Source organism: Mastigoproctus giganteus, chromosome 9, assembly GCF_048544385.1.
Source record: "Mastigoproctus giganteus isolate SK-2022 chromosome 9, ASM4854438v1, whole genome shotgun sequence".
Classification (NCBI taxonomy): domain Eukaryota; kingdom Metazoa; phylum Arthropoda; class Arachnida; order Uropygi; family Thelyphonidae; genus Mastigoproctus; species Mastigoproctus giganteus.
The window spans coordinates 10,710,363-10,722,850 of record NC_143583.1 but is presented as its reverse complement, the minus strand read 5'-3'; the positions used below and the strand labels follow the sequence as shown (position 1 = coordinate 10,722,850).

The 12,488-nt window shown below is 39.1% G+C and overlaps 1 protein-coding gene across 4 annotated transcripts in view; it reads left to right on the top strand.

The window, feature by feature from the left end:
• LOC150080048 (uncharacterized) overlaps positions 1-12,488 on the top strand; it is a 477,066-nt gene that overhangs the window by 258,492 nt on the left and 206,086 nt on the right. For all 4 annotated transcript variants that reach the window (XM_090381622.1, XM_090381621.1, XM_090381619.1 and 1 more), the window contains one exon: positions 1,938-2,060. In XM_090381622.1, coding sequence (XP_090237748.1) covers positions 1,938-2,060 — 123 coding nt within the window. The remainder of the gene's footprint in view (positions 1-1,937; positions 2,061-12,488) is intronic.

Genomic DNA, 12,488 nt, shown 5'->3' with positions numbered 1-12,488 from the left:
GGGTGGCAGTGGCCCCATAGTGGCTTATCAATTGTGTAGTATTGCACTTGGCGTAGTAGAGAGTGAGAGGGACCTTGGGGGGGTTGTACAGCCATACATGTAGTTATCTGAGCAGTGCAGTCATGTTGCTGGGACAGCTCATGGGGTTTTGTCAGTGATATGCAGAAGCTTTGTTGGCAGGGATAGGGAGGTCATTGAATAAGTTTATGGTTGGGCTGCATCTTGAGTACTGTATACAGGTCTGGAGGCCTCACTTTGGGAAGGATGTAGATCTTCTGCCCCTCTCTGCAATCATAGTGGGTGCTGAGAGGGGCAACTAGGCTGGTGCAGGAAACAAAAGGGTGCTCTTACCTAGAAAGGCTTCAGTACTCTCCAAATTGCAGCATTTCAAGACTAGGCACCTGCGGGGAGATCTGATTGAGGTGTTTTAAGGCCTTGAATGGATTGAGTAAGCTGAATGTTAGTGTCATTCTTCCACTTGCTGAAACTACACACATGAGGGGCCATTAATTCAAGTTGTGGAAGGTTGGTTGCAGGATAGATGTGCAGAAGTTTTCCTTCAGCCAGTGGGTGGTTGAGTGTTGGAACTGGCTTCCTTCTGTTGTGGAAGTGTATGGGTTGAATAAATTCAAGGAAGAAATTTTTTTTTTGCTGAGTTTGCTTTCTTGCATCATTTGTCATTACTATTGCTAATACTTACTACTGCTTTCTTGATAAGAGCATCCCGTTGTTCCTCACACCAATCTCATTGCCACGCTCCTTACTCGCTCCAGCAGCTTTACATCCTTCCCAAAATTAGGCCTGTCTTGTATGCAGTACAGAAGATGTGGCTGATCATTGCTTTATACAATGGAATAATCACCTCCTTATCCCTGCTAGTAAAATTCCTGTATATCATTGACAAAACCCCATGTGTTGTCCTGGCAGTGTATCTGTATTGCTGAAGAACTTCATATTTGACTGCACAATTATCCCACTGTCTTTTTCATTTCCACTATCCTGCATGTATACCATACAGTTGGTATGTTACTTTGTGATTACTACTACCCATATGCAGTACATTGCATTTTACACTCCTATATAAAATTGGGGGAAATTCTTGTATGTTTAAGGTTAGTTAATCTATGTTATTATCATCCATTTGAGGAAGCTTTCTTAAATAGATTTGAAACCATGTAGAGCCTCTCCAATTGTTTGGATATCCACTGAAAGATTTACTTAGATGTTGGCATAAAGAAAATAGTCTCCAGCAGACTTTACACATGGATAGGTGAGCAAAACCACTCCAGTTTACCTAAGTTTTTATATTTGCCATTCATATACTTGGGATTAACAAATGTGGCTGGTAAATTAATTCCACCACATGTACAGAATTTTTAATTTGTGCTTAATTATCTTTATACATCTTGGTGGGATTAATTTGTGTTATTTGATTACTAGTAATTAGCTGATTTTGTTTTGTAAAGTTAGGGGAATATATAACCTGAGCAGTTTTATTTTTACCCAGAAAGGAGTAGTTGAATATGGATATGTTGGGTGAGTTATGTGTGTGCAGGCATAGTTAATGAAAATGGTGGCAGTTGTTATTTGAGGGCACAGGAATTTTTTTTTATGGTGTTGGGGGCTGTTCTGATGTGCTTCTAACTGTGCTATCATTTAAGTTTAAGCATGCTTTGTTTATATTTTATCCCCATATGTGTACTCGTAATTAAAATGTGTTATAACAAAGGTTATGATATTTTTTCCTTCAAATGTAAATTGCAAAACAAAAAATAATAATCATAGCGGTTTTTTTTTTTTTTTTTTGCTGTTCTTTTAGTTGTACACATTTCTTGTCAGTTGTCTTGATATCAATGCAGTGAAATTGGCAAAAGGATTTTTGTTTTTATTCTGTGTCTTTGAACTATGTTATCATTTCTCTGTTGTTCTTAATATAGGCTAAACTTCAAGGTGGCATTCATGACTTGCTATTGGTGAAACAAGATTGTATACATAACATATCAAAAATGAAACAGAAGATATCAGATTTAGAAAATCAAAAGGATGAGACACTAAATGAGGTAAACCGTATTTAATAATAAATATATTTTAAATCTGACAAATTTAATATATAGATACAGTCTGGTAATATATTTGTGTCATAGCTATGGTGATTTGTTGTTCTTCACCCAATTATGGATGTAGAATAAACAGGTTTTTTTTTTTTTTTTTTATCAAATTACCACTAAAAGAAGTAAATAGTAATAAAACAGTAGCAAATTGTTTATGTTACTATACAACCTGAATAGGTTTTTTTTTTTTTTTTTTTCACACATTTGAAAGTATTATAGTTTTATTCAATTCAAAGGTGGCAGTCAATTTATTGACTGCCACCTTTGAATTGAACCTCCTGGTAAGGTTAATGTGAGCTTAATCCTTTACAAGAATGCCATGAAAAAAATTATGAAACAAATGAATGCAAGTTGCCATAATAGAAAAGTAATTTATACTCAGCTCTGAAGTAAAGAAAATAAATATAATTTATTTATAGCAAAGCATGAAATACTTTGCTAGAAAAACTAATAAAATAGAAATATTAGTTTTTATTTTATTACTAATTTTCTATTTATTTTCAATTTCTGAGCTAATAGACTTTATAGCTTGGTTAAAAATACAGTTCATCTTATTTATATACATATTTTTATATTTATATATTACAGTTCATTTATTTATATATGTACAGATACCTGTACATATATAAATAAATATGTACAGGTATCTCTCATTTAAGATGCTTTCATTTTTGAGTTTCGAATGAAGGAATGCTTTTGTTTAGTGTTGCTATAATTTTTGCTTTTTGCAGTTTCACTGCCAAGGAAACCACACGAATCTCAATGTTTCATGCATCTCTTTTACTTCTTATGCACCATATTGGATCAAATGTTGTTATTACTCAATCTTAACATTACAATTTTTTTTTTTTTTTTTTTATGTAAACCCCAAATACGAGGTATTAGAACCTATAGTACTTAGTACCATGCTTGGGTTAGTACAATTAATTTGTACCAAACCACTGTTGTACCAACGGAATTGAACTGAAACTAAGTTAAACTTGAGATTAAGTTCTAGTTTGTGCTTTGTACTGGTTACATACTTATATTACTTGGAAATAAAGAATAACAGAATATCTGTGGTGCTTTATCATTTTTTGGCATCAACCGTGTTATGTACACTCCATGTGGTTTGTGTGGTTTTGTGATCATGCTACATGTAGCTGAATGTATTAAAATGTAGGGAAAAAAAAAAAACTGTTGATAATCAATATTGTCAGAATTATGTATTTCCTTTTCTTTCTTTACTTTTATGTTATTCTTTTATTATGTGTTTAAAATTGCTTATTATGTTTCTGCACTGCAAAATTTTTTAAATTGTTTATGATTCATGTTTTAAAGGAATTTATTACTCATTATGTCTTCAAAAATACTATCTTCTTTAACTCCTTGTACTGGTAAGAGAAAATATATTAATTTAGAAGTAAACACAGTGTTTAAGTACCTTGAAAAGGGTGATTGCACGATTGAGGTTGCTAATTCAATGTGGTTGTCTGAATCTACTGTGCATACTAGAAGGAAAAATAAAGACAAAGATGTACATTCAGAACGTAATTTCATCGATAGCTTTGAAACTGCAGCATTTGCTTAATTTTCTGATGGAGAAAATAGAAGCCTTATTAATAATGATCTAGAACTAGTTATTCATCTGGAGCTAGTTATTGTCAGGGAGAAAGAGAATATATTATGCAAAAAGGATGGGTGAAACAGAACCAGGGGCAAAAGTTTATGATGTCGTAGAGCAGATATCATCTTTTAAAGGCACAAAAGGTGATATTGTTGTAAACGTTGGCACTAATGACCTTAAGAGTTCTTACTCTTAAGGTCATTAGTGCCAACTAATTTACTTAACAAGTACAGATCAATGTTGAAAAAAAGTCGCGAGTTAGGGTTCAATCAATTCATCACTGGAGAGATTGTGCAAGGGTAATGGGGTAGAATTTTTTTCAGTGTGGTGTGTGCTTGCTAACAGGAGACATTGTTTCTACAGTGATGGGATACCCTTAAATAGAAAGGGTGCAAGAATATTTGCTGATGCTGTTGAGGCAGTGTTAAGTGGGTCGGAAAACTTCTAGCTTGGGTGGATTCATAAACTGAAAGATCAACAGTGGCTGCAGGCAGAGATGAAAGTGATGCACTGCTTCTATTGTAATGAGCAGCAGCCTAGAGAGCAAGTTGCTGGGAATTTCAAGAGCTGCTGGGATTCATTATGTAACAAGTAAATACACGGGCTGTGTTAGGATAACTAAGAGTAGGAATATGCGCATGTATACTTGCTTGGTGTACACGCAAGTATACATGCACCTATTATTAATCTTAGTTGCCCTAGCACAGCCCATGTATTTATTTGTTCCATGATGACCCCACCCTCCATTCTAATAAAAGCAGTGCAAGAATCACTTTCACCTCTGTCTGCAGCTACTGCTAATCTTTTAGTCTGTGGATCTCACCAAGTTAGCAGTTTTCCGACCCAACTAACTCTGCCTCGATAGCATCAGAAAATATTCTTGCATCCCTTCTCTTTAAGTGTATTCCATTTCTGTAGAAGCAATCTCGCCTGTTAACAACCATGCTGAGAAAATTCTACTCCATGAGCCTTGCACAATCTCTCCAAGGCTGAATTAATTGACAAGGCTCTCATCATGAACTCCCTCCTATTGTGTGTGGGCAGAATTGCAGACACTTTCAAATTTAACCCTAACTCACGACTTGTTAAGTAAATCTGCAGATCTCTTTCTCTCAAGGTCATTAGTGCCAACGTGTAAAACAATATTACCTTTTGTGCCCTTCAAAGATGATATCTGCTCTACAAACCCCAACAACTATTGCCCCTGGCAGACATACTCTGGTCCTATTCCGCCGACCTTTTTTATATTATTTTCAGTGTATTACCCATCCCTGACAATAGTGTCACCGACAATAACTAACTCTTGTGGGACCAGTGCATTCTGCCTTGGAGATTGCTGCTGTGTTGCCTGATTCATAAGCCCTAGCATTGAGCTGGGCAGCTGAGACCTTCATGGGCATCTACCCGACTCTTTGAACTCTCATAAGTGCTCACCAGAATGCAGAGTTTGTGCCAATTTCTTGACACGCTCTGCATCTAGCACACACACACACAAAGACATCCACCATAGCTAGATCATGTCCTGTTCCAGAAAGCCCACAAACATTTCACAAGATGCACATTTTTTTAGGCTGTGAGGCGTTGGAGAATCTCTATCCTCGGTTTTCCCCTGAGTCACAGCATTTGTGCCAGTTGCTCTGTTGCTGTAGTCTGCGGCATGATCTGTTGTTCTGGAAGTTTATAGCTTAAATAAATTCAAGGAGGAACTGGACAAATGTTTACAGGGAATGGATCTGAAATGGGGATTTTTTTTTTTTTTTTTTGTTGGCTGATGCTAAGTAAGCTTGCTTTCTTGCATTGTATGCCTCTACTAATGCTAATGCTGTAACAAGTAAATACACGGGCTGTGTATACAAGTAAATACATGCGCCTGTTCCTACTAAGAGTAGGAACAGGTGCATGTATACTTGCATGTATATCAATGCTAGAAGCATAGTAAATAAATTTCATGAATTTGAAGTGCTGGTTAAGATAGCAAAGGCAGATATTGTTTGGAAATCAGAGTAATGGTATCACACAGTTATAAGGCAGCACACATTGAAATCTGGGGAGTACAAAATATACAGAAAGGCTAGACAGGGTAGGAAGGGGGTAGGGGTTATGCTGTTAGTTAAAAAACACATAAAATCTAAGGAAGTGCATCCAGTTGACATGGGTAGACAATGCAATGTTGAACACTGGGAAAGGGAAAATGAGAGTAGAAATGTGTTATAGGCCTAAAGACTCTAGTGAGTACAATGAACAATTGTGCAGGGAAATAGAGTGGGCCAGTAAATAAGAATGTAAATAAGAATATAGGGTTGAATTTGAAAGTGTCTGGAATTCTGCCCAGACACGATAGGAGGGAGTATATGATGAGAGCCTTGTCGATCAATTCGGCCCTGGAAAGATTGTGCAAGGCTCAAGGGGTAGAATTTTTTTCAGCCTGGACTGTACTTGTTAACAGGAGAGATTGCTTCTACAGGGATGGGATACACTTAAATAGAAAGGGTGCAAGAATATTTGCTGATGCTATCGAGGCAGTGTTAGATGGGTCGGAAAACTGCTAGCTTGGGGGGAGACAAAGACCAATAGATTGACAGTAGCCACTGGCAGAGGTGAAAGAGATTCTTGCACTGCTTCTATTAGAATGAGCAGAAGCCTGAAAAACAAGATGCATGGTATTTCAGAGACTGCTGGGAGCCATTGCGGTACAAGTAAACACATGGGTTGTGTTAGGGTAGCTAAGAATAGAAACAGGTGCAGGTATACTTGCGTGTACACCAATGCTAGGAGTTTAGTAAATAAATTTGATGAATTTGAGGTATTGCTCAAAACATCAAAGGCAGATATTGTTGGGATATCAGAGATGTGGTGTCACACAGATATAAGGGATGCAGAACTGCAATTTGGGGAATACGTCTACAGAAAGGATAGACAGGATAGGAAGGGGGGAGGGGTTATGCTATTAGTTAAGAAACACATAAAAACCAAGGAAGTGAAGCCAGTCGACATCGCTGGACAGTGCAGTGTGGAGTCAGTTTGGTGTGACATAAACACTGGGAGATCAAAATTGAGAGTAGGAGTGTGCTATAGGCCTAATGACTCTGATGAGTATAATAAGGAACTGTACAGGGAAATAGAGTGGGATAGTAAATCAGAGTGTCTTATAATGGGAGATTTTAATTTCCCAGATATTGACTGGAATTTGGTTGCTGGTTACTCACACACTAGCAGGGCTTTTCTGGATTTATTGGATGATTGTTTTCTACATCAGCATGTTCGGGAGGCAACTAGAGGGAGTAATACTCTTGATTTGATTATCAGCAGTGATTCTTCATGCATTAAGAATCTGCAGATAAATGAACCACTAGGTGGCAGTGATCACAGTGTGCTGAAGTGGGATTTACTCAAAGAGGTAACTACCATTAGGGGTAAAGGGAAGGGTTACTGCTTCCGTAAAGGCGACTACGATGGACTGAGACAGTATTTAAATTCTATACAGTGGGACCAACTGATGATGTTACCAACAGCAAATTCAAAATGGGAAGCATTCAAAGAACTTATCTTGGAAGCTACTAGGCTTTACATACCAACTAAGAAATATTGTTCAAGGTTTAGGCCAAAATGGATGTCAGATGAACTAATGAGGCATATGGCAGCGAAGAAAAATGCATGGGATACATACAAATTAACACATGACACAGAAGATTATGATAGATACAAGTTGATATGCAACCAAGTTACAAAGGAGGTTAGGCAGGCGAAGGCAGATTACGAGAAATCCTTGGCAAGGGATGCAAAGAAAAACAGCAAAGAGTTCTTTACTTATGTAAACTCTAGAAGGAAGGGGATGAATCAGATTGGTCCACACTTGATATTGATGGGTCAAGTGTTGATGATCCTGCTCAGGTAGGTGACAAATTAAATGAATATTTTGCATCGACATTCACACATGAGGAGTTATTCAGCGAGGGGAATGCCAGAGGTGTATTCAACTCTAGCAGTAAGCTACAGAATCTTGAAATAACTGGGAGTAAAGTGGAGGAGAAACTGTTGAAGATAAACACAAGAAAGGCACCCGGGGTGGATGGGATCTATCCAGTTATTAGCATTAGCATTATTAGCATTAGTAGAGGCATTTGATGCAAGAAAGCAAGCTTATGCAGCATCAGCCAAAAAAAAAAAAAAAAAAAAAAAAAAAAACACTTCCACTTCACCCCTCTGTTCGTTCAAAATACCTGTCCAGCTGAGCCTTAAACTTATTTAGGCTATCAACCTCCACCACAAGGGATGGCAGTCTGTTCCACCAACCAACCACCCGCTGGCTAAAGGCAAATTTCCGCACGTCTATCCTACATCTGTCTTTCCTCAATTTGAATTTATGCCCTCTCAGGTGATTTTTCTGAGCTAGAGGAAGAATCCCATCAGCATTGAGCATGCTTAAACCATTCAAGGCTTTATACACCTCTATCAGAGCACCTCGCTGGTGCCTAGTCTCCAGACACTGTAATTTGGAAAACTTAAGCCTTTCTTCGTAAGAGCACCCCTTTGTTCCATTCACTAATCTTGTTGCCCTTCTCTGTACTCGTTCCAGCAGCTCTACATCCTTCTTGAAATGAGGCCTCCAGACCTGTATACAGTACTCTAGGTGTGGCCTGACCATTGCCTTATACAATGGAATAATCACCTCCTTATCCCTGCTGAGCCGACCGGGCTAGCCGAGTGGGTAAAGTACCTGCCCGGCAACCCAAGGGTCGCGGGTTCGATTCCCGCTTCGGGCTTGGATCAAAGTACTGCAAAAAACCTTGGGAGGTGCAACATGGCCACAGAAGCCGATGCGCCAACAACTACCAAATCAAAAAAAAAAAAAAAAAATCCCTGCTGGAAAAATTCCTGTATATCATTGACAATACTCCATGAGCTACTCTTGCAACACGTCTGCACTGCTCAGAGAACTTCATATCTGCCTGCACAATCACCCCCAAGTCCCTTTCATTCTCTACCACTGTCAGTGTAGTACCACAGAGTTGATACGTTGCTCTGGGGTTGCTTTTTCCCATGTGTAGTACTTTACATTTGTCAATGTTAAACTTCATTTGCCACCTCTCAGCCCATCTGCTCAACCTTTCCAGATCCTGTTGCAGCAGCATAGTGTCAGTAGTGTCCTTGACAACCCTGCCAACCTTTGTATCATCTGCAAACTTGGACATTAAGCTTGATATACCATCATCAATATCATTTATAAATACAGAAAACAATAATGGACCCAACACTGAGCCCTGAGGGACTCCACTAATAGCATTAGTCCACGATGAGCAGTGTCCATTGATTACCACTCTCTGTCTTCTCCCCCTCAACCACCCCTTTATCCATAGCAGCAATTTGCCTCCAATGTCACACTGCTCCAATTTGTGTAGCAGTCTTCCATGTGCAACAGTATCAAAAGCCTTTCTAAGATCCAAGTATATAATATCAAAGTTATTCCCTGAATCCAGTTCTTTTGTGACTGCATCATAGTATCCAATCAAGTTGGTCAGGCAAGACATCCCCTTAACAAAACCATGCTGTGTCTGAGCTATAACTGAAGTCTTGTCTAAATGATCCTGCAGTGCTTCTTTAACCAGTGCCTCCATTAATTTTCCTGGAACAGAAGTTAAGCTCACAGGTCTATAATTACTTGTGTCAGCCTTTGATCCTCCTTTGTGAATTGGGGTCACATTTGCACATTTCCAGTCTATGGGTACCTCCCCTGAGTCCAAGGAAGCTCTCATAATTATGGATAAGGGTTTGCTTACTTCCTTTGCTGCCTCCTTTAATATAACTGGATAGATCCCATCCACCCCGGGTGCCTTTCTTGTGTTTATCTTCAACAGTTTCTCCTCCACTTTACTCCCAGTTATTTCAAGATTCTGTAGCTTACTGCTAGAGTTGAATACACCTCTGGCATTCCCCTTGCTGAATAACTCCTCATGTGTGAATGTCGATGCAAAATATTCATTTAGTTTGTTAGCTACCTGAGCAGGATCATCAACAGTTGACTCATCAATATCAAGTGGACCAATCTGATTCATCCCCTTCCTTCTAGAGTTTACATAAGTAAAGAACTCTTTGCTGTTTTTCTTTGCATCCCTTGCCAAGGATTTCTCGTAATCTGCCTTCGCCTGCCTAACCTCCTTTGTAACTTGGTTGCATATCAACTTGTATCTATCATAGGCTTCTGTGTCATGTGTTAATTTGTAAGTATCCCATGCATTTTTCTTCTCTGCCATATGCCTCATTAGTTCATCTGACATCCATTTTGGCCTAAACCTTGAACAATATTTCTTAGTTGGTATGTAAAGCCTAGTAGCTTCCAAGATAAGTTCTTTGAATGCTTCCCATTTTGAATTTGCTGTTGGTAACATCATCAGTTGGTCCCACTGTATAGAATTTAAATACTGTCTCAGTCCATCGTAGTCGCCTTTACGGAAGCAATAACCCTTCCCTTTACCCCTAATGGTAGTTACCTCTTTGAGTAAATCCCACTTCAGCACACTGTGATCACTGCCACCTAGTGGTTCATTTATCTGCAGATTCTTAATGCATGAAGAATCACTGTTGATAATCAAATCAAGAGTATTACTCCCTCTGGTTGCCTCCCGAGCATGCTGATGTAGAAAACAATCATCCAATAAATCCACAAACGCCTTGCTAGTGTGTGAGTGACCAGCCCCCAAATTCCAGTCAATATCTGGGAAATTAAAATCTCCCATTATAAGACTCTCTGATTTACTGGCCCACTCTATTTCCCTGTACAGTTCCTTATTATACTCATCAGAGTCATTAGGCCTATAGCACACTCCTACTCTCAATTTTGATCTCCCAATGCTTATGTCACACCAAACTGACTCAACACTGCACTGTACAGCGATGTCGACTGGCTTCACTTCCTTGGTTTTTATGTGTTTCTTAACTAAAAGCATAACCCCTCCCCCCTTCCTATCCTGTCTATCCTTTCTGTAGACGTTGTACTCCACAAATTGCATTTCTGCATCCCTTATATCTGTGTGACACCACGTCTCTGATATCCCAACAATATCTGCCTTTGATGTTTTGAGCAATACCTCAAATTCATCAAATTTATTTACTAAACTCCTAGCATTGGTGTACACGCAAGTATACCTGCACCTGTTTCTATTCTTAGCTACCCTAACACAACCCATGTGTTTACTTGTACCGCAATGGCTCCCAGCAGTCTCTGAAATACCATGCATCTTGTTTTTCAGGCTTCTGCTCATTCTAATAGAAGCAGTGCAAGAATCTCTTTCACCTCTGCCAGTGGCTACTGTCAATCTATTGGTCTTTGTCTCCCCCCAAGCTAGCAGTTTTCCGACCCACCTAACACTGCCTCGATAGCATCAGCAAATATTCTTGCACCCTTTCTATTTAATTGTATCCCATCCCTGTAGAAGCAATCTCTCCTGTTAACAAGTACAGTCCAGGCTGAAAAAAATTCTACCCCTTGAGCCTTGCACAATCTTTCCAGGGCCAAATTGATCGACAAGGCTCTCATCATATACTCCCTCCTATCGTGTCTGGGCAGAATTGCAGACACTTTCAAATTCAACCCTAATTCTCGGCTTTTGTTCAACAGTGACCTGTACTTGTTAAGTAATTCTGCCGGTCTCCTACTCTTAATATCGTTAGTGCTAACGTGTACAACTATATCACCTTTTGTGCCCTTAAAAGATGATATTCGCTCTACAACGTCATCAACTTTTGCCTCTGGCAGACATACCCTGGTCCTGTTCCACCTATCTTTTTTACAAAGCATGTTCCCCGTTTCCCTGACAATAGAGTCACCAACAACTACTAGTTCCTTCGGGACCAGCGCATTCTGCCTTGGGGGTTGTCTCTGTGTCACGCGATGCCCAAGTGCAAGCTCTGGCGTTGATGTGGGCAGCTGAGAGCTTGATGGGCCCCTCAATTTAGTTTCTTCGAGGGCATCCACCCTGTCCTTCAAGCTCTCATATAGGCCCACAAGAACGCCGAGTTGTTGCCTGATATCGATACACTCCTTGCATCGCGCACACACAAAGACATCCCCCTTGGCAGTATCATGTCCCGTACCCGATTGCTCTGCAAACATCAAGCAAACAGTGTATTTTATAAGGCTGTGAGTCTGAGGACAACTGCCCCCCTCAGTTCTGCTCTGAGCCACAGCACTTCCATTAGCTTGAGCCTTTTGCTTTGCTGCTCTGGTCTGAGTCATGATTCTATTAATTTATTAATTAATTATGTTATGTTATTAATTATGTTAAATATAATTAATTATATTACGTTTGTAATCTAAGTCGTTATATGTATTTATTTAAACGTACATTTTAACTCCTAACGAAGTTCAACTAACGCTATCTAGTACGGCATACAACTATCGTATCACAATGGCGGGAAAATTACGAACGGTACCGGAGTTGAAACACGTGGAAACCTTTACCGATACTTTTATGCAATTACAAGGCCGAGTAAAGAATAATTACACCAAGTTAATCAGAAAATCGCAAAATAATGTTATACTACTAAATTTAAATCAAAAGTTTTAGAAAAACAATAATTTCAAATCAATAAATAAGAAAAATCCACTTAGCGGCTTGGAACACGACCGTCTCTAGTAGCCTCGTCAGCAGACTCATATAGTAAAGGAGGCAGCAAAGGAAGTAAGAAAACCCTTAGCCATAATTATGAGAGCTTCCTTGTACTCAGGGGAGGTACCCATAGACTGGAAATGTGCAAATGTGACCCCAATTCAC